Source organism: Salvelinus namaycush, chromosome 5, assembly GCF_016432855.1.
Source record: "Salvelinus namaycush isolate Seneca chromosome 5, SaNama_1.0, whole genome shotgun sequence".
NCBI lineage: Eukaryota > Metazoa > Chordata > Actinopteri > Salmoniformes > Salmonidae > Salvelinus > Salvelinus namaycush.
The window spans coordinates 21,548,113-21,569,371 of NC_052311.1; the positions used below are offsets into that span (position 1 = coordinate 21,548,113).

At 44.5% G+C, this 21,259-nt stretch overlaps 1 protein-coding gene across 2 annotated transcripts in view; it reads left to right on the plus strand.

Annotated features, from left to right (window-relative positions):
• LOC120048043 (E3 ubiquitin-protein ligase RNF130-like) overlaps window positions 1–21,259 on the plus strand; it is a 69,070-nt gene that overhangs the window by 39,058 nt on the left and 8,753 nt on the right. For both annotated transcript variants that reach the window (XM_038993723.1, XM_038993722.1), the window contains exons 4-6: window positions 961–1,211; window positions 9,987–10,058; window positions 14,768–14,850. In XM_038993723.1, the coding sequence (XP_038849651.1) occupies window positions 961–1,211; window positions 9,987–10,058; window positions 14,768–14,850 (406 nt within the window). The remainder of the gene's footprint in view (window positions 1–960; window positions 1,212–9,986; window positions 10,059–14,767; window positions 14,851–21,259) is intronic.

Here is a 21,259-nt window from a genome sequence, read left to right on the forward strand (position 1 = left end):
CTCTCTGCTCCTTCTGAAACATCACTTTACTGTTCTAAACACACACACACACACACACAAACACTGATGTACAGTAGACACGCTTACACGCACACAGACACACAAAGTGCACTTTCCTGCTGCTATTAGTGGCAAGGCAAGCTGTGGTAAAGAGCCCGGGGGGACAGAGAGGAGTCGTCTCCAGCAGTAACATGACTCCCCCTGGCCTGTAGCAGTTAGCTGTCTGGATTTCACTCAAATGAAGATGATGATGATCACAGATGGCTCTACCACTGCTCAGTATAGTTTAAAATAAACCTATTCATATTTTCCACAGTAATGCTCTCTGCTAGTCATTGCGATCATTGTCAATGAATGAATTGCTCTGCATGTATACCACATCCACTGTTGCTGTGTATAGGCCTGGACCAGGGACATAATAGTTCACATTTATTCACATGGGGTATATTATTCACATGATGAATTTATTCACACATACATTTCTCCAGTCTCCACATGTATTTCCTCAGTCCATGGGACATTCAATCCTCCGTCACTACACAGTTGTTTTTGGCTGAGCAGGTGTTTAGAACCCTGTGTTAATAAATTAGGAATGAGAATCTATTGACTGGCTCTGAGTCTTTTCATAGTGGCTAAAGAGATTGGTTCCACTTTGCCAGAGCTGGGAACTGTTCCTATATCTGTAGATTTTGTTAATGACTTGGCTCTGTGGATCCTGTCAATGTGGGTGAAGAGAAATTGCCTACGCAATTATTGTGTTATGCATCTGACGTGTAAAAGCTGGCAGATACATATAGTGGAGGGAACATGAATAAGTGTATGCTAACTGACTGACTACCTCAAATAATGGATTGGAGCTGACTGGCCATGTTTTTCATTGGCTTGATGTGTCACAAAGAAAAGTTCTGGTTGGATTACCACTAAAACCTAGCCACTATTAACTCCCCTCTACTCTCTCAGGTACGGGCGACACGGTGGCAGTGATGATCACCGAGTCTTACGGCAAGGAGATCCTGGGTCTGCTGGAGAGGAACCTGACGGTGCTGGTGAGTGTGGTGGTGGGCCAACACGGCCAGGCCAAGAACATCAACCGCGGCTCCCTGGTCTTCGTCTCCATCTCCTTCATCGTACTCATGATCATCTCCTCTGCCTGGCTCATCTTCTACTTCATCCAGAAGATCCGCTTTACGAACGCACGTGACCGCAGCCAGGTAGGACATAGAGTATGTTTGCTAATGGTTACTCTTTCTATTACTGCCTGGTATTTATTTTGTGTTTATTTACTAAGGGTCCAATTTTTGTAAATTGAGATCCACACATGTAGCTCAAAGCCCTTTACCACATTTGAATGGTTGTATTGCAGTCAGGTAATACTATCACGTTGTTTTAGATTTTTCTTTGGAAGGAGGGCAGAGGTCCTGATATTAACACACAAGGCTACAAAAATCCATCTACTTAAAAAAAAAAAAAAAATTATATAAGAAAATGTTTGTTTTTTACATTAGAGCGAAGTAGTGGTGACTCATTTTGCCAAGCTTGGAGTTTTTAGTTGAGGCATATGCTCTCAATGTCACTTTGACACACTGGTTTTCAGGTGTCTGTGACTAATCGGATGACTCATATCAGGTAAAGGAAGTGAAGAGCAGGTCAAGTGCCAGTTGTCCTCTCCTTCATGCCCTCCAGATGTTTGTAGTCTGGCTCAAGTTGACCGCCCTGTGCTCCCTCTCACTCGCGCTCTCCTGTTGGGTGGGGAAACCAGCAAGAGGAAGCAGCAATGCAATTTTGATGCTGTAAATTGCTTATGAATCCTTAATGGAGGATCGTTGTGGTAAAACTCTGCTTACTCAGCGTCCGGCATCTTTGAAATACACACTCAACCCTTTCAGTTGGTCTAGTGCTAAGACGCTACCTTTAGTACCTGAACTGTGACAATCTAAGCCAAGATAGTAGAGGTTAGTGGGGCCCTGTCTCAATTATCTTAAATAGTCTAATTTCCTTTAGCCCCACAGTCCTTTCTGTGGAAAAAGGAAAGAATTCCAAACAAGGAGCCATTTTAAGATTGTTTACAAACAGTCCTAATGTAGCATCTGCCAGCGAGGGACTCCTCTCTCAAGTCATCTGTCAGAAACAACCCCTCACCATATTTGTCACTAAATTCTCTGGTCACTATAACACTGTAGTTATCATTCACACTCTGAGTAGGCGAAAGGTGAAAGACGTTGATAGTGTAACCCAACAAACACACTCAACTGCCCAGTCAACAGCTTCTGCGTGTTTCCAAAGCTCACACCTCTCTCACTATCGCTCTCCCAAGGTATATTCTTTCACATTATAGCACAGTATAAATCAGTGGGGTCAGTGTTAATGAGTGAAGAGCCACTAATCAGGTGAGTTATAAAGAAGTCCACTCTACTCTACAAACGGATCCCTAGTAGTAGTGAATGGGACTGACCAGACCTACTACCTCTAATCACAGGGGGAGTCTCTCTCTCACACACACACGCATGCAGATGTGTAGAAATTATACTAAATAATAATTAACGACAGTCATCAATCTGACTCCATTATTATATGAATAAATGCAACAGGCCCTGTCTGCCTCTGGAGGATCTAGTCAAGATAGTGCATCATTACATCACCAACTCACTAATGAACATGTCTTTCTTGCGATTATTGGTATTTTATTAGGATCCCCGTTTAGCTGTTACGAAAGAGGCTAGATACAAATAGCTTATCCTGGCGACCAATGTTCTAGCATTAGTTTTTTGAGTCAAGTAGATCAGGGATGTCAAGGTGGTACCCAAGCATATGATATGTGTAGTGTAACTAACGACTATCAAAATACCTACTAAATTATGAACGCATATTCAATCTTCGATTTACTCTGTAAAACAAGGAATGCATTTACTCAATTCAACTAATAGGATTTATTAGTCACTAAATAATTGACACTTAAACAATTACATGAAATACATTACTGTCACATGTGCCCCCTCTCTGGCCTCTAGGTCACCAGGCTGCTCATTATGGAGCACACCTGTCATCACCGTTACGCGCACCTGCGTGTCATCAGACTCACCTGGACTCCATCACTTCCCTGATTACCTTCTCTATATATGTCACACCCTTTGGTTCCTTCACCAGGCGTTATTGTTTTTGTTTCACGTCTGTGCGTTGTTCGTGTTTCTTGTTTTGTATTATGTTGCGTTTATTTATTAAAACATTCACTCAGCGCACATCGTTACAATTACAGAATAACAGAGTATCAAATCAAAGTTTATTTGTCACGTGCGCCGAATACAACAGGTGTAGACCTTAGTGAAATGCTTACTTACAGGCTCTAACCAATAGTGCAAAAAAGGTATTAGGTGAACAATAGGTAAGTAAAGAAATTAAACAACAGTAAAAAGACAGGCTATATACAGTAGCGAGGCTACATACAGACACCGGTTAGTCAGGCTGATTGAGGTAGTATGTACATGTAGATATGGTTAAAGTGACTATGCATATATGATGAACAGAGAGTAACAGTTGAAAGAGCATGCTGACCAGACCGGACACGTCGCGTGCCAACGAGCGTCTGTGACGCCAAGGGCTAAAATAGAAGTCATTCCTATTTCTGACGCAGATCGCGCTGCAAGTCCTGCCTCTCCCAACTCCTCATTGGTTTATAGAAGCAGGTACCCACGTGCCATCTCCTCATTGGTTATACCCACGTGGGTGATTGAAAGACGAACTGTTTTGCCGGTAGTCGTGGTAATACAATGAAAGTTTAGATGCGATCACCATATAAGTTCAACGATGAAAAAGCCTGGAAGGAGGAGAGATGACTAGAAACGATTCGGTTGGCCGTTTTATGTGTGGATTAATTGTCGGAGTAGAGGTCCTTGTGCATTTCAGGTAAAATAACAACTCAATGTTTATATCCCAGGACAAATTAGCTAGCAACAGCAAGCTAGCTAAATAGGACAAATTAACGTTAGCTAGCAGGTGCAAGCTAACTAGCTAAATTGCCATACATGTTTAATGCTTTTCTACCTGTCCCCAAATTAATGTCATTGGTTCAGAATGGGCACAGACGTCAATTATATAAACGCAACATGAAACAATTTCAAAGATTTTACTGAGTTACAGTTCACATAAGGACATCAGTCAATTTAAATTAATTCATTAGGCCCTAATCTATGGATTTCACATGACTGGGAATACAAATCTGCATCTGTTGGTCACCTTAAAAAAGAAAGCTTGGCTAGGATCTGAAAACCTATCAGTATCTAGAGTGACCACGTTTTGCTCATGCAGCACGACACAGCTCCTTCCACGACATCAGAGTTGATCAGGCTGTTGATTGTGGCCTGTGGAATGTTGGCCCACTCCTCTTCCATGGCTGTGCGAAGTTGCTGGATATTGGCGGTAACTGGAACACGCTGTCGTAAATATGCTCAATGTGTGACGTGTGGTGAGTATGCAGGCCATGGAAAAACTGGGACATTTTCAGCTTCCAGGAACAGTGTACAGATCCTTGCGACATGGTGCCGTGCATTATCATGCTGAAACATGAGGTGATGGTGGAGGATGAATGGCACGACAATGGATCTCAGGATCTCTTCACGGTATCTCTGTGCATTCAAATTGCATTCCCCAAAATGCAATTGTGTTCGTTGTCCGTAGCTTATGCCTGCCCATACCATAACCCCACTGCCACATGGGGCACTCTGTTCACAACGTCTGCTATCTGCCTGGTACAGTTGAAACTGGGATTCATCTGTGAAGAGCACACTTCTCCAGTGTGCCAGTGCCCAATGAAGGTGAGAATTTGCCCATTGAAGGCGGTTACGGTGCCAAACTTCAGTCAGGTCAAGACCCTGGTGAGGACGACGAGCACGCAGATGAGCTTCTCTGAGACTGTTTCTGACAGTTTGTGCAGAAATTCTTCGGATGTGGACAGTTTCATCATCTGTCCAGGTGACTGTTCTCAGACGATTACACAGGTGAAGAACGCCGGATGTGGAGGTCCTGGGCTGGCGTGGTTACATTTGGTCTGCGGTTGTGTCTCCAGTTGGACGTACTGCCAAATTCTCTAAAACAATGTTGGAGGCGGTTTATGGTAGAGAAATTAACATAAAATTATCTGGCAACAGCTCTGGTGGACGTTCCTGCAGTCAGCATGCCAATTGCACGCTCCCTCAACTTAAGATCTGTGGCATTGTGTTGTGTGACAACTGCATATTTTAATGGCCTTTTATTATCCCCAGCACAGGGTGCACCTGTGTAATGATCATGCCGTTTTAATCAGCTTCTTAATATGCCACACCTGTCAGGTGGATGGATTATCTTGGCAAAGATAAAATGCTCACTAACAGGGATGGACACACATTTGTGCCCAAAATTTGAGAGAAATAATATTTTTGTGCATTTGGAACATTTCTGTGATCTTTTATTTCAGCTCATGAAACGTGGGACCAACACTTTACATATTGCGTTTTATATTTATGTTCAGTGTAATTTCATTGAAATGTGGAAACAACATTGCAGCAACCAGTGTGTTCCTAGTGAGACATATCAACATTCATAACTCTTTACGAACAGTAACATCTTCACACCCCTGACGGTGTCCCCAGGGTTCTGTGGGAACGTCCCGCCCTGGTCCTGGTCCCGTCCTGGTGATTTCCACGGCAAAGGTGGGGCTCTCCTGTGAGATGTTATTATACAGCCATCCATCCGAACAATGCTATATTGAATCAACACATCAGGCTGGCTTTAGCAAGTCGCTAGACTCATCTTCATCACTAGCCTTTGTCTCTTTTCCAACTACACGCACACATACAGGTCTCCACGCTGGCCTTTTAGGTTCGCGCATGCGTTTAAGTTGAACAATTTAAGGAACACCAAAAAAATTAGGAGCACAATGAAAAACATTTCAGATAATGAAACTAGAATCGTTCATTTTTCTAGGCGCACTGGTACCCCTAAATAAAAATTCCTATGCGAGTAAAATGGTTGCTCTACAACCCTGACAAACATAAACACTATCGCTGTCTCTCTCTCCCACTCTTTCTCATTGTGTCTACACTACTGTTGCTAAATCACCAGCCTGTTTTACAAATGAGGTGCTTTACAAATGTCTCTCTCTCTCCACACTGTGACTGCGGGACTGCGGTTGAAAATTAGCCGGCTGGCTAAAACCGGCACTTTTACTGAAACGTTGATTAATGTGCACTGTCCCTGTAAAAATAAAATAAACTCAAACTACATAGCTACAGTTAGACCCTGCTCTCTCCACACTGTGGCTACATAGCTACAGTTAGACCCTGCTCTCTCCACACTGTGACTACATAGTTACAGTTAGACCCTGCTCTCTCCACACTGACTACATAGTTACAGTTAGACCCTGCTCTCTCCACACTGTGGCTACATAGCTACAGTTAGACCCTGCTCTCTCCACACTGTGGCTACATAGCTACAGTTAGACCCTGCTCTCTCCACACTGTGGCTACATAGCTACAGTTAGACCCTGCTCTCTCCACACTGTGACTACATAGCTACAGTTAGACCCTGCTCTCTCCACACTGTGACTACATAGTTACAGTTAGACCCTGCTCTCTCCACACTGACTACATAGTTACAGTTAGACCCTGCTCTCTCCACACTGTGGCTACATAGCTACAGTTAGACCCTGCTCTCTCCACACTGTGGCTACATAGCTACAGTTAGACCCTGCTCTCTCCACACTGTGACTACATAGTTACAGTTAGACCCTGCTCTCTCCACACTGTGGCTACATAGCTACAGTTAGACCCTGCTCTCTCCACACTGTGGCTACATAGCTACAGTTAGACCCTGCTCTCTCCACACTGTGACTACATAGTTACAGTTAGACCCTGCTCTCTCCACACTGTGGTTACATAGCTACAGTTAGACCCTGCTCTCTCCACACTGTGACTACATAGCTACAGTTAGACCCTGCTCTCTCCACACTGTGACTACATAGCTACAGTTAGACCCTGCTCTCTCCACACTGTGGCTACATAGCTACAGTTAGACCCTGCTCTCTCCACACTGTGGCTACATAGCTACAGTTAGACCCTGCTCTCTCCACACTGTGGCTACATAGCTACAGTTAGACCCTGCTCTCTCCACACTGGCTACATAGCTACAGTTAGACCTTGTTTTCTCCACACTGTGGCTACATAGCTACAGTTAGACCCTGCTCTCTCCACACTGTGACTACATAGCTACAGTTAGACCCTGCTCTCTCCACACTGTGGCTACATAGCTACAGTTCTCTCCACACTGTGGCTACATAGCTACAGTTAGACCTTGTTTTCTCCACACTGTGGCTACATAGCTACAGTTAGACCCTGCTCTCTCCACACTGTGGCTACATAGCTACAGTTAGACCCTGCTCTCTCCACACTGTGACTACATAGTTACAGTTAGACCCTGCTCTCTCCACACTGTGACTACATAGCTACAGTTAGACCCTGCTCTCTACACACTGTGACTACATAGCTACAGTTAGACCCTGCTCTCTCCACACTGTGGCTACATAGCTACAGTTAGACCCTGCTCTCTCCACACTGTGACTACATAGCTACAGTTAGACCCTGCTCTCTCCACACTGTGGCTACATAGTTACAGTTAGACCCTGCTCTCTCCACACTGTGACTACATAGCTACAGTTAGACCCTGCTCTCTCCACACTGTGACTACATAGCTACAGTTAGACCCTGCTCTCTCCACACTGTGGCTACATAGCTACAGTTAGACCCTGCTCTCTCCACACTGTGGCTACATAGCTACAGTTAGACCCTGCTCTCTCCACACTGTGACTACATAGTTACAGTTAGACCCTGCTCTCTCCACACTGTGGTTACATAGCTACAGTTAGACCCTGCTCTCTCCACACTGTGGCTACATAGCTACAGTTAGACCCTGCTCTCTCCACACTGTGGCTACATAGCTACAGTTAGACCCTGCTCTCTCCACACTGTGACTACATAGCTACAGTTAGACCCTGCTCTCTCCACACTGTGGCTACATAGCTACAGTTAGACCCTGCTCTCTTGCAACATTGTGGCTACATAGCTACAGTTAGACCCTGCTCTCTCCACACTGTGACTACATGGCTACAGTTAGACCCTGCTCTCTTGCAACACTGTGGCTACATAGCTACAGTTAGACCCTGCTCTCTCCACACTGTGGCTACATAGCTACAGTTAGACCCTGCTCTCTCCACACTGTGACTACATAGCTACAGTTAGACCCTGCTCTCTCCACACTGTGGCTACATAGCTACAGTTAGACCCTGCTCTCTCCACACTGTGGCTACTTAGTTACAGTTAGACCCTGCTCTCTCCACACTGTGACTACATAGCTACAGTTAGACCCTGCTCTCTCCACACTGTGACTACATAGCTACAGTTAGACCCTGCTCTCTCCACACTGTGACTACATAGCTACAGTTAGACCCTGCTCTCTCCACACTGTGGCTACATAGCTACAGTTAGACCCTGCTCTCTCCACACTGTGACTACATAGTTACAGTTAGACCCTGCTCTCTCCACACTGTGGCTACATAGCTACAGTTAGACCCTGCTCTCTCCACACTGTGACTACATAGCTACAGTTAGACCCTGCTCTCTCCACACTGTGGCTACATAGCTACAGTTAGACCCTGCTCTCTCCACACTGTGACTACATAGCTACAGTTAGACCCTGCTCTCTCCACACTGTGACTACATAGCTACAGTTAGACCCTGCTCTCTCCACACTGTGACTACATAGGTACAGCTACACCCAGACGTCTTTGGCATCTCTGCAAAGATTGTGCCACTTATTTTCTCAGACGGGAATTACAGACATGAAGAACCCTGCCTTAAAGATGACAGAATGGTTTGATTCTTGTGCCCTTTGTGACCTTTTCATTGAACATTTTCCAGTTATTAGTGTAAAATGCTTAAGATTCTGGCTCTAGGTCTTTTGACATTGTCCCAATATATTGAAGCCTTGCTCGTTGGCACCTTAGTCTGCCCTTGGTTGAAATGTCCAAAGATCAACTCTGAAAGAGAGCGGCTCACCAGTTGGGCTGGTCTGTGATTCACTGACCCCTCTCCTGGTCAGAGGAATAAGGCAACCTCACAGAGACTTTACACACAAATAGAGAACTTTATTTCCAGAGGACATATGAGATAGATGTGGTTCTGTACAGAGAAGAGATATGAATAAATATATTGTTCATAATAAACGTAGCATGAGAATGGAGTAATAGAACAATAACAAGATGTACTGTATAAGGAGATGGTGGCATAAGCAAAGGACTGTATAACATAGCAACAACTAGCAACATTAACCAATAGTAAATGCACAAGTTTCAATTACATCCCTCACTGTCCATGCCCTCCATCTCTCTTGTCCGCTTGGAGAGAGAATGAAGAGGCTCTGACCTGAGCAGGCAGAAGGACTGTCACGTGTCCTGCCTCCTAGCAACATCCCTAGCAACCTACTGGTAGAAGGTAGCAGAGGACACTGGGAGTTTGGGGAGACCGTATATGATACCCTAGTTTCTCTGACACCATCTGGGGATGGTTTGAGTGAGCTACATGACGTTCTAAAACTCACAGGCCAGGGAATTCAAATATAATAGAATTATTCATCGATTTTTACAGCACAACTCGCCCTAACAATCGTGTCTTTGACTGGATAGGAAGTCGATGTTTCTGCTCTGTTTTGCACAAATTCCCCAATAGTTTGAAATGTTTAAAGCAAAAAGAATGTTGAATTACTGTACTTCTATTCATGCTACACTATGGAGTTTGGGGAAATTAGTTTGAGAAGAGTATTTTATGCCGACTAAGTTATATTTCATTCCTATTGTTAATTCAACCCTCAGGCTACATTTGCTCTCCAGATTCACCTTAATATTATCTCCCTCCCTCCCCCTGCTCTCCCTCCCTCCCTTCCTCCCTTCTCTCTCTCTCTGCCAGCGTCGACTTGGAGATGCAGCTAAGAAAGCCATAGGGAAGCTGACAACCAGGACAGTGAAGAAAGGGGACAAGGTAAACCTGCCGGCACTATTTCTTGTCCATGTCACCCCCTGTCCAACAACTTAGTAACTTTCTCAACCATGTATTGCCATTTTTCCATGCTGTCTAGAGATATGGGATTGAGCCTTTCCAGAATTTGAGAATATCCAGTCTAGTTGATCTTGGTCCATAATCCAGCCTTGTCTGACTGATGTTAGGAAGAGATGATAAATACATTTCTGCCTGTACAAACCAAGACATTCCTCCCAATACCCATTCACGCTGTCCTTTCTTGGCTCTTCTTCTCTTCCGGACCAATGGTTGGTTGAAGGTTCACCATTAGTAATATGGCTTCTGACATATTTCTCTCGCTAATCAAGTCCTTCCAGGAATGGTGGCCCTGAAGGATCTGACACAAGGACGTTTATTATCGTATTAGGCTTTCTTCTTTATTTATGCCTCTCACCTCGAAAAGGGTTTACAGCTCCGAATGAGGTTGTCAAAGGTGATGGATGAGTGTATGGATGGACGGACGGACGGACGTGTCCGCTTAAACGCTGTCTTTTTAGGTGATTGGAGACAATCTGGCTGCAGCCATACGTGTCAAAGGAGAGAATTGATTTATTGATCGAGGGATCTTGCACTCTTGTGAATGTTAAATACAAACTCTGCTTGTGTTCGTTATTCAAATATTCCAGAATATGTGGTTGGTAGTCAACGTGTGTAACCTGAACAACTAAACGAAGACGAACGATTCAAATCCTTTCTAAATCCTCCTATAGTAACACCAGATGCATTTCTTACAATGATACATGCAATAAATGGTAGAAATGCCATCTGACTGAAAAAGTGAAATGCTAGTGATGTGTAACGGAGGTTCTTAGAGTGTCTCCAGTGAAGAAGAGTGTCAGGGCTGACGGGGCTCGGAGAAGGGGAGAGCGGGTTGGTCCTCTCCGTCCGGCCCCTCCTCTCCTCTGAGCCCTCGTCAAGGTCAGACAGGTCTCTGTTCATGAATAAACCATGGGCCTTGGAGTGTGCCGCAGAAATTGAAACCTCCCATCTGGAGGAAGTCCGCCGGGAGTGATTGACCTCACTGAGCCAGATGTCACGCTTGGATATTGGGGAGCAGAAGGATAAAAGGGAGGGGGGAGAAGATAGGCACTAAGGGGCCAAGGCTCTTGGTAGATAATACAGCCTGTTACAGTGATGACGGATATGACAACAGGCTACAGTGTCACTGGTCACAAATAACCAACCAGTTTCAGGCCACGACGTCCCTCTGGACAATAAATGATGTTAACCTTGCCCATGCTTGATGACTTTGGACGTAAGAGCCCTTATGACTGAGTGGAAGGAGGGTTTGGGAGAAACAGCGACAACCGTGTGATAGCTCTTCCCCTGCTGTAACACAATGGCGAGCTCTTGCCATAACCATCGACAGCCGACAAGGACTGCTTGCGTAACAAGCTGCAGTCGAGAGCTAATTACATTATACCTGATACTGTCGGGATACAATACGAAGCATTCTAAGCCAGTATGTTTGGCTGCCCTTCCCTTATCTATACAACCTTTTATATGGTTATTACAGCGAACGCATAAATTCACTATTTGTGGACCCATGTGGGAACCAAAGCTGTAACTCTGGAGTTATGAGCAACATGCTCCAACCATCACTTCTACTGTGTATCAGAAATTCATGTAGCAGCATTCACTGCATCTCTAACATGTTGCGGCTGCTATGGACTGTTAAACTAATGACCTTCATAGCATAATTAAACATTATTGCTCAGCTGGAGGGCCATTTCCTTCATAGACCAACAATAACACCATTGTCCAGCTCAATCAAAACGGAAGCGCTGTTGTTCAATTGATTGAAATACCAGTGCCAACATTAAAAGGTCAGCGCTGTCACCTATTTTACCAGTCCCTAGGACATGGGCCAGGCCTCTGTCAACTCCATCTCTGTCAACACTGACGCTGGTCAACTCCGGGAGCACTTCACCACATTCAATAGTGCACTGGTCAGCTCCGTAACCCATGTGTCACAGTCCATATAGGACACATTCAGGCCGCGTCAGGGACTATTCCATCACATCCGTAGCCAACTGATAACACATCAGTTCCGTCTCATAGTCCAAAGTTACTTGTGGTGGTGAGAGACACTTCTCTGCCCTTCCACAACCCCAGTCATCCGCGGGCCCTACAAAGCTCAGATTCTGCCATCATGAAAATCTGCCATTAGTGACACAGATCTGCTTTATTTTAGCCGAAGCCTATTTCACACACGGCCTGGTCTGTGCTGTGTGCTGTGTGCTTTGGCCTCATTCTGTGCCAGCAGCCTCTGTAGAGGACAACATTCATATTTAATCAGGCAGCCATTTACAGCAGCTTGCCTCGCTCACAGTAACAGGAAGTCAGGGTTGGGGGGGAAATGGAGCAGACTCCCCAGGGTCTTAAAACTGGTCTACTGCCCCTCCCCCACTAGGTCAGATGGGCCTCAGTACTATGTTTTTGTCCTCTGTATCTCTGCATGGCGACCTGGTACGGATCACTATCTGTTCTATACAACCTGTCAGACTTGAGCAGAACTCCCATACCCAGAACTCCCATACCCAGAACTCCCATACCCAGGAGTACTTGTCACTGCTCTTCCAATTTTGCATAGCCCTTTCTAAATGGTTTAGTCGGTTGGAACAAAGTTAGAGAGAACGGGATCTTAAGCACTTACAAATTTCTAACATATTGTGTGATATATATATCTCAACAGTGAAGAGGCGACTCCGGGATGCTGACCTTCTAGGCAGAGTTGCAAAGAAAAAGCCATATTTCAGACTGGCCAATAAAAATAATAGATTAAGATGGGAAAAAGAACAGACACTGGACAAAGGAACTCTGCCTAGAAGGCCAGCATCCCGGAGTCGCCTCTTCACTGTTGAGATATATATATCACACAATATGTTAGAAATTTGTAAGTGCTTAAGATCCCTCGCCTCTTCACTGTTGACGTTGAAACTGGTGTTTTGCGGGTACTATTTAATGCTGCCAGTTGAGGACTTGTGAGGCGTCTTTCTCAAACTTTCTCCTCTTTCTATTCTGGTTAGAGACAGCTTGCGCTGTTCTGTGTAGGGAGTAGTACACAGCGTTGTACAAGATCGTCAGTTTCTTGGCAATTTCTTGCATGGAATAGTCTTCATTTCTCAGAACAAGAATAGACTGATGAGTTTCAGAAGAAAGGTCTTTGTTTCTGGCCATTTTGAGTTTGTAATCAAACCCACAAATGCTGTTGCTCCAGATACTCAAGTAGTCTAAAGAAGGCCAGTTTTATTGCTTCTTTAATCTGGTTTTCAGCTGTGCTAACATAATTGCAAAAGGGTTTTCTAATGATCAATTAGCCTTTTAAAATGATAAACTTGGATTAGCTAACACAACGTGCCTTAGGAACTCAGGAGTGATGGTTGCTGATAACGGCCTCTGTACGCCTATGTAGATATTCTATTAAAAATCAGCTGTTTCCAGCTACAATAGTCATTTACAACATTAACAATATCTACACTGTATTTCTGATAAATGTTACGTTATTTTAATGGACAAAAAATGTGCTGTTATTTCAAAAACAAAGACATTTCTATATGACCCCAAACTTTTGAACAGTTGTGTGTATGTAGGTATATGTTTGTGTGTGTGTGTACAGTCAGCACATACATGTCGGACTAGGCTAGTGTTCCCAGGCATGACTAGAGAGATGACAGGTCTGTGTTGTCTCAGTTCTTCCTGGCGTATCGATCGGTCCCTCCCTGTTCGCTTGGCACCGCGTGCTAATTCAGTCCCCGGCCAGGCGGGGCTGGGCAACCGTCTGTCCTTGTGCACCTCTGTGGCAGCTTCTCTACTGTCAGCAGAGATGGTTAGCCACCCTCCATAAATAACACAGCATTGATTACATCTGTCTGTCTGTCTCTCTCTCTTTCTCTCTCTCACACACATTCTCTCTTTATCAAACGGTTCTCTTTCTTTCTCTCCATCACACTTTTCTGCCATCCGTCTTTCAATCTATCACCCCCTCTTTCCTTCTTTCCTTATTTCCTTCCTTGGCTCTGCACCTCTCTTGTCATGCTTTGTGTCATCGCCCTCTATCGCTGTCTTTCACTCCCTCTCCCTTTACCTCTTTGCCCCTTTCACACCTCTTCTTCTCTCCTCTCTTCCCACCTTCCCCTCTCTCTCTTCCTCATATGGCATACTTAAGCATGACACCTTGTGATGGACATGCCAGGGCAGTCAGTCAGTCAGACGTGCCGCCACCTGCCGTGGCCGTTGTCACGGTGATGGGTGTGGTTGACACGGCAACGTGGCCATCAGTTCCATCCCTGACATGCTGATTCAACAAGAGTACTCTACTTAATTGTACTCTGTATACTGAACATGTTTCCCCTAACATTATGTTCCTTTACACAGGCAGCCAACCCTACAATAATATAAAACGTTCAGTCCCAGCCCTGCTGGATGTCTAAAGGGTATTGATGTCTCTCCAAACAAACATTCAAGAGGAAACACTGACCATGTTTGGCACTGCACCTCGGCCTGTTGAACAAACCAGCTATTTATCATCTGGTTGAAAGTGAATATGAATTGTCAAAAGCAAAATGTCTGATTGATTGTCACTGTTCTTCCTCAGTAATAGATTGCTTTCTGTTCATTGTAGCTGTCTGACACTGACTGGCCTGTTCTGTTTGTCTTCTGTGCTGCAGGAAACAGACCCGGACTTCAACCACTGCGCCGTGTGCATCGAGGGATACCAGCTCAACGACGTGGTCCGCATCCTGCCCTGCAAGTGAGTGTGTGTGTTTGGTGGGTTGACTGTGTGTGTACCTATATACATCCTAAGCTAGGAGTGTGGGACAGCCTGACACAGCCCTTGTGGCTTTTACACGCAACAAACTCTCACTCGGATTCGGAATACAACATGTCCGCCATCCACTCATTCTCAATGTCACACCATCCACTTACATCCCCTCCCTCCTCTCCTTCCCTCCCTCCCTCCCTCCGAAGTGCGTTTCTACCCCTCCCTGAAGTTTCTCCTCCTGTCTGAGGCAATCTCCACACCCATCCGTCACATGGCGCCCTTTCCTTCCCTCCCTCCTCACCCCCCCCATCAGATCCGTCTCACACCTTTCCTGCTGATCTGCTCAGTGGGACGACTGCACTGACACACATCAGACTAGACCAGAAACACACCTCCCCACAGTTCAGCCATAGTTAATTTGCACATATTAAGATGTGTCACACCACCAATAAGAAAAGGTAGAAAGTTAATACTGTATTTCTGCAGGTGAGGTGACAAATCTTAAACCATAAAAACCTTGATACAATAGGAGGAGTCTTTACTACCTGTCAATCACCTCTGGTTTGACCATTTGGGTCTGATTTAGGATCAGTTGTAGAACACACACACGTGTTGGTTTAGTGGATCACTATGCTTTACAAAGGAAGTGGAAAATGTAATGTCAGTGAGAGTTGACATTTAAGCTCTTGCCAGGAAAAAGGAGCAAGAGAGAGGGAAAAGAAGATGGAGTTACAGAAAGTAACAGACCAGAGGAGGTATTGGAAGAAAAAAAGAAGAATTATAACGAGCACAGGAAGGAAGGTGAGAGAGTGTGACAAAGGTAGAGAGAAAAGAGAGTTGTTCTCTAGCTAAATGGAGTCTGGTCTGTTTTGGAAACACAGACACTATCAAGCCTGTCTTGTCTCGCAGCACACTGTGAGTCATAACCCCTGCTAGGTAGCTCCGGCTATATTTAGATCCAGTGCTGCCAAATGACTTGCACCCACAAACACACACACTTCCTCTTCCCCCGACACACACATACACATACAGTTGAAGTCGGAAGTTTACATACACTTAGGTTGGAGTCATTAAAACTCGTTTTTCAACCACTCCACAAATTTCTTGTTACAAACTATAGTTTTGGCAAGTCGGTAAGGACATCTACTTTGTGCATGACAAAAGTAATTTTTCAAACAATTGTTTACAGACAGATTATTTCACTTATAATTCACTGTATCACAATTCCAGCAGGTCAGAAGTTTACATACACCAAGTTGACTCTGCCTTTGCACAGCTTGAAAAATTCCAGAAAATTATGTTATGGCTTTAGAAGCTTCTAATAGGCTAATTGACATAATTTTTGTCAATTGTAGGTGTACCTGTGAATGTATTTCAAGGCCTACCTTCAAACTCAGTGCCTCTTTGCTTGACATCATGGGAAAATCTAAAGAAATCAGCCAAGACCTCAGAAAAACAATTGTAGTGCCTCAGGACTACCTGGCATGATGACTCCTTGCTGTCCCCAGTCCACCTGGCCTTGCTGCTGCTCCAGTTTCAACTGTTCTGCCTGCGGCTATGGAACCCTGACCTGTTCACCGGACGTGCTACCTGTCCCAGACCTGCTGTTTTCAACTCTCTAAAGACAGCAGGAGCAGTAGAGATACTCTCAATGGTCGGCTATGAAAAGCCAACTGACATTTACTCCTGAGGTGCTGACTTGCTGCACCCTCGACAACTACTGTGATTATTATTATTTGACCATGCTGGTCATTTATGAACATTTGAACATCTTGGCCATGTTCTGTTATAATCTCCACCCTGCACAGCCAGAAGAGGACTGGCCACCCCTCATAGCCTGGTTCCTCTCTAGGTTTCTTCCTAGGTTTTGGCCTTTCTAGGGAGTTTTTCCTAGCCACCGTGCTTCTACACCTGCATTGCTTGCTGTTTGGGGTTTTAGGCTGGGTTTCTGTACAGCACTTTGAGATATCAGCTGATGTAAGAAGGGCTATATAAATACATTTGATTTGATCCACAAGTCTGGCTAATCCTTGGGAGCAATTTCCAAATGCCTGAAGGTACCACGTTCATCTGTACAAACAATAGTACGCAAGTATAAACACCATGGGACCATGCAGCCGTCATACCGCTCAAAAAGGAGACACGTTCTGTCTCCTAGAGATGAACGTACTTTGGTGCAAAAAGTGCAAATCAATCCCAGAACAACAGCAAAGGACCTTGTGAAGATGCTGGAGGAAACGGGTACAAAAGTATCTATATCCACAGTAAAACGAGTCCTATATTGACATAACCTGAAAGGCTGCTCAGCAAGGAAGAAGCCAATGCTCCAAAACAGCCATAAAAAAAGCCAGGAGGCCGGAGGTGAACAGCCTGGGATCGAACCCAAGGTCTGTAGTGACGCCTCAAGCACTGCGATGCAGTGCCTTAGACCGCTGCACCACTCAGGAAGCCCTAGCTATCTTTTTTATTTATCTGTTATTTTACCAGGTAAGTTGACTGAGAACACATTCTCATTTACAGCAATGACCTGGGGAATAGTTACAGGGGAGAGGAGGGGGATGAATGAGCCAATTGTAGACTGGGGATTATTAGGTGACCATGATGGTTTGAGGGCCAGATTGGGAATTTAGCCAGGACATCGGGGTTAACACCCCTACTCTTATGATAAGTGCCATGGGATCTTTAATGACCTCAGAGAGTCAGGACACCCGTTTTAACGTCCCATCCGAAAGACTGCACCCTACACAGGGCAGTGGGATATTTTTTAGACCAGAGGAAAGAGTGCCTCCTACTGGCCCACCAACACCACTTCCAGCAGCATCTGGTCTCCCATCCAGGGACTGACCAGGACCAACCCTGCTTAGCTTCAGAAGCAAGCCAGCAGTGGGATGCAGGGTGGTATGCTGCTGGCTATTCATCTTAAAATGAATGCACTAACTGTAAGTCACTCTGGATAAGAGCGTCTGCTAAATGACTCAAATGTAAATGTTTAGTTTGGCCCAACTGACACAAGGACGATGTACCCACTCCTTCCTCAGACCAGTTCAGTCCAGATCAGATATCAGAAATGTAAACGGGCCGTCTACCATTAATGCTCTCCATCCATCCTGCTTATCCAGTCTCTGTCAAAGAGGAGCAATCAGAGAGGCTTGGAGAAGGGGAAGTGAAGAACACAGGTCCTTCCTATGAGGCAAAAAGGGCAAGACTTCATATACAGTATTACCTCGTCCTCACAGAAGGTGTGGACATGCTGATAGTCGGGCTAGCGTTAAATGAAGTTGAAAAGTCAGAAGTGTCTGAGCAGGGCTCTCCAGATCGCCTTCCCTCCAGGACATCTACAGCACCCGGTGTCACACGAAGGCCAATAAGACCACAGCCACCCGAGCCACGGCCTGTTTACCCCACTACCATCTAGAAGGAAGAGACTGTACATGTTCATCAAAGCTGAGACCGAGAGACTGATAACCAGGCCATCAGACTGTTAAACAGTCATCACTAGCCGGACTCCACCCAATACCCTGCCCTGAACTTAGTCACTGTTACTAGCCGGCTACCACCCGGTACTCTACCCTGCACCTTAGAGACTGCTGCCCTATGTACATAGTCATTGAACACTGGTCACTTTAATAATGTTTACATACTGTTTCACCCACTTTACATGTATATACTGTATTCTAGTCAATGCTCATCCTATATAACTACTGCTGTGTGCACACCTTTTCTAATCATATATTGTCCATAATGTCTATACACACCATCAAATACAGATAGATTTGTATTCCAGACACTGACATTGCTCGTTCTGATATTTCTTCATTTACATTTTTTTATTTATTTGTGTGTGTTGTATTGTTTGTTACTACTGCACTGTTAGAGCTAGAAACATAAGCATTTTGTTGCATCTGCAATAACTTAAGCAAAATATGTGTACGCGACCAATAAAATGATTTGATTTGACATCGTTGCAACTGATTTTAAACATTTTTTTTTGCCTCAGGCCTCAACCTGCTATTATTTAATTAGGTGAAAGACATGCAATGCACAATAATCATTATCTCAGAACTACTGCATACATAAGTGTCAGTTAGTCTACCTAAAGAGCTAATTTCTGTTTGCAATCCATAGGTAGGCTAATTACAGATTTGGAGTAACCTGTGCAGTTGACTGGTCATGTTAGTAGTACCAAAATGTACCTTTTGATTTGTGCCCTTCATCAGGTATGTGGTTTTAGGGCACACTGCAATGATACCAAGATGGACATGATCCTGATGGTAAACGCAGAGAGAGCGAGAGAGAGAACAATGGAGAGGCAGAGCGAGAGAGAGAACAATGGAGAGGCAGAGAGAACAATGGAGAGGCAGAGAGAGAGAGAGAACAATGGAGAGGCAGAGAGAGAGAGAGAACAATGGAGAGGCAGAGAGAGAGAGAACAATGGAGAGGCAGAGAGAGAGAGAGAACAATGGAGAGGCAGAGAGAGCGAGAGAGAACAATGGAGAGGCAGAGAGAAAGAGCGAGAGAGAACAATGGAGAGGCAAAGAGAGAGAGTGCGTGAGAACAATGGAGAGAGAGGTGAACATGGCTGTTTATGTAGAGTGGAGTTTATCGGTCCTTATCACATGTGTGCATACTGCATCCTCCTCTGTGTTCATACTGTATCTCTGAACACCAATCCCTCTGGTGCCTCCCTTAAGTACACGCTGCTATCCCCAATCAATAACTAAAAGCATTGAAGTAAAGGAGTACACTTGACCTGCCATCAGCCATTCAATTTGTCTCTGTACGTTTAATATCAGTCTATAGGACAATGTCTTGTCAATAGAGGGATGATTTTCTGGTCAGACTTGAATGGACTGACAGGCAGGCTGGCTGGCAGGCAGTCAGACAGGAAGACAGACAGCCAGGCAGGTAGGCAAGCGGACAAATATTTTAAATGCCGTAACATGCCATCTGGATAAACCGAACATACCAACCAAGACAGGAACAACAAACATAAGTATCTCGGTATGTTGTTGTTGTTCTGTGATGGCATCTGTTATAGTATCTAATAGGTATCTACCCGTCTGTCCGACTGTCATTTTGTTCTCTGTTTTTACTCTGCTCTAAGAAAGAGTGTGTTTACTATGGCACCCTATTCCCTATATAGTGCGCTACATTTGACCAGAGCCCAATGGGCCTTCTGGGATGCAGGCAAAGACTGTGAGCGGAATCTTTTCCAGACTGGAGTGTCTCACTTACAGCATACACATACAGACAGACTGACTTTACATCAGTCACACACACATTTACACTGTCAAACAATCACACAAACTACTACACAAGCTCACCCTTTGACACATTCCCAAACACTATCACACTGGTTATATAAACAGACATGCACGCACACACACACAATCAAAGCTTATTGACACACACACACACACACACACACACACACATGCTTATCCAAGTCTCACTACAATCACAGCTTATCCAAAAGTCTCTCTCTTGCAGGACTGCTTCTTACTGCCCACTGACTTTCTCCCCAAGCCATTGTATGGTAAACAGACTCATCATTAATGTATGGAGCCCTTGTTTTCTGTGCCCCCCTTGAAAGAAAGTAAAGCATTGGTAGAGGGCCGCTGCAAGTGGCTTCGATAAGGAACAGAACATGCCCAGGAAATGCCCGGCCATGTTAGACAGGCACTTAACAGAATCAACATGCACTTTTATGTTTGTCCTTAGGAATCGGCGGTTAAGTATTTTCTATTATGCATGGTTGGTACTGGCACTTAAGGATTTGTTCTTTAGCGATGATGTAATGGGGTCTTGTATTGTTTTATGGATGCTCATCATGAGGATCTTTAATGTTGAAATGATTTATGCACCATGCTTTTGATAAAGCCATTAAGCAGTTAAGGTTAGTGATATATTATGAGGTAGGCAAGACAAGCTACAGTAAATCTGGTCCTAATGGTCCTTTTGAAGTGCATTGAAACTGGCAGCCCGGCATCATATAAAAATAGGGAGCAGAAAGCTATCTCAAACATGAAGTTTCTCTCAGATCCACAATGGCTGTCTTGTGTCATGACGGACAGACAATGTCAACCTTGTGTCCAAGTTGCGCCACAATGATCACTGTGTCTTAAAGCGTGACTCGTTTTGGTAACACTTTATAATAAGGTCCCTTAATAAACCATTTATAAACAGGTTGTAAAGAGTTGACTTACCATTTATGAATCGTTGTTCCTACATTTGTAAATGTCAGTGAGCAATCTCTTAAGTCTTGTTTTATTCTTTTTTCTATTTTAGGATACCCATTAGCTGTTGCTGAAGCAGCAGTTACCCTTCCTGGGGTCCACATTTATACATTTTATTTATAAATACTATTTTAAGTAAACTGCCTTTTTCATCAGCATGC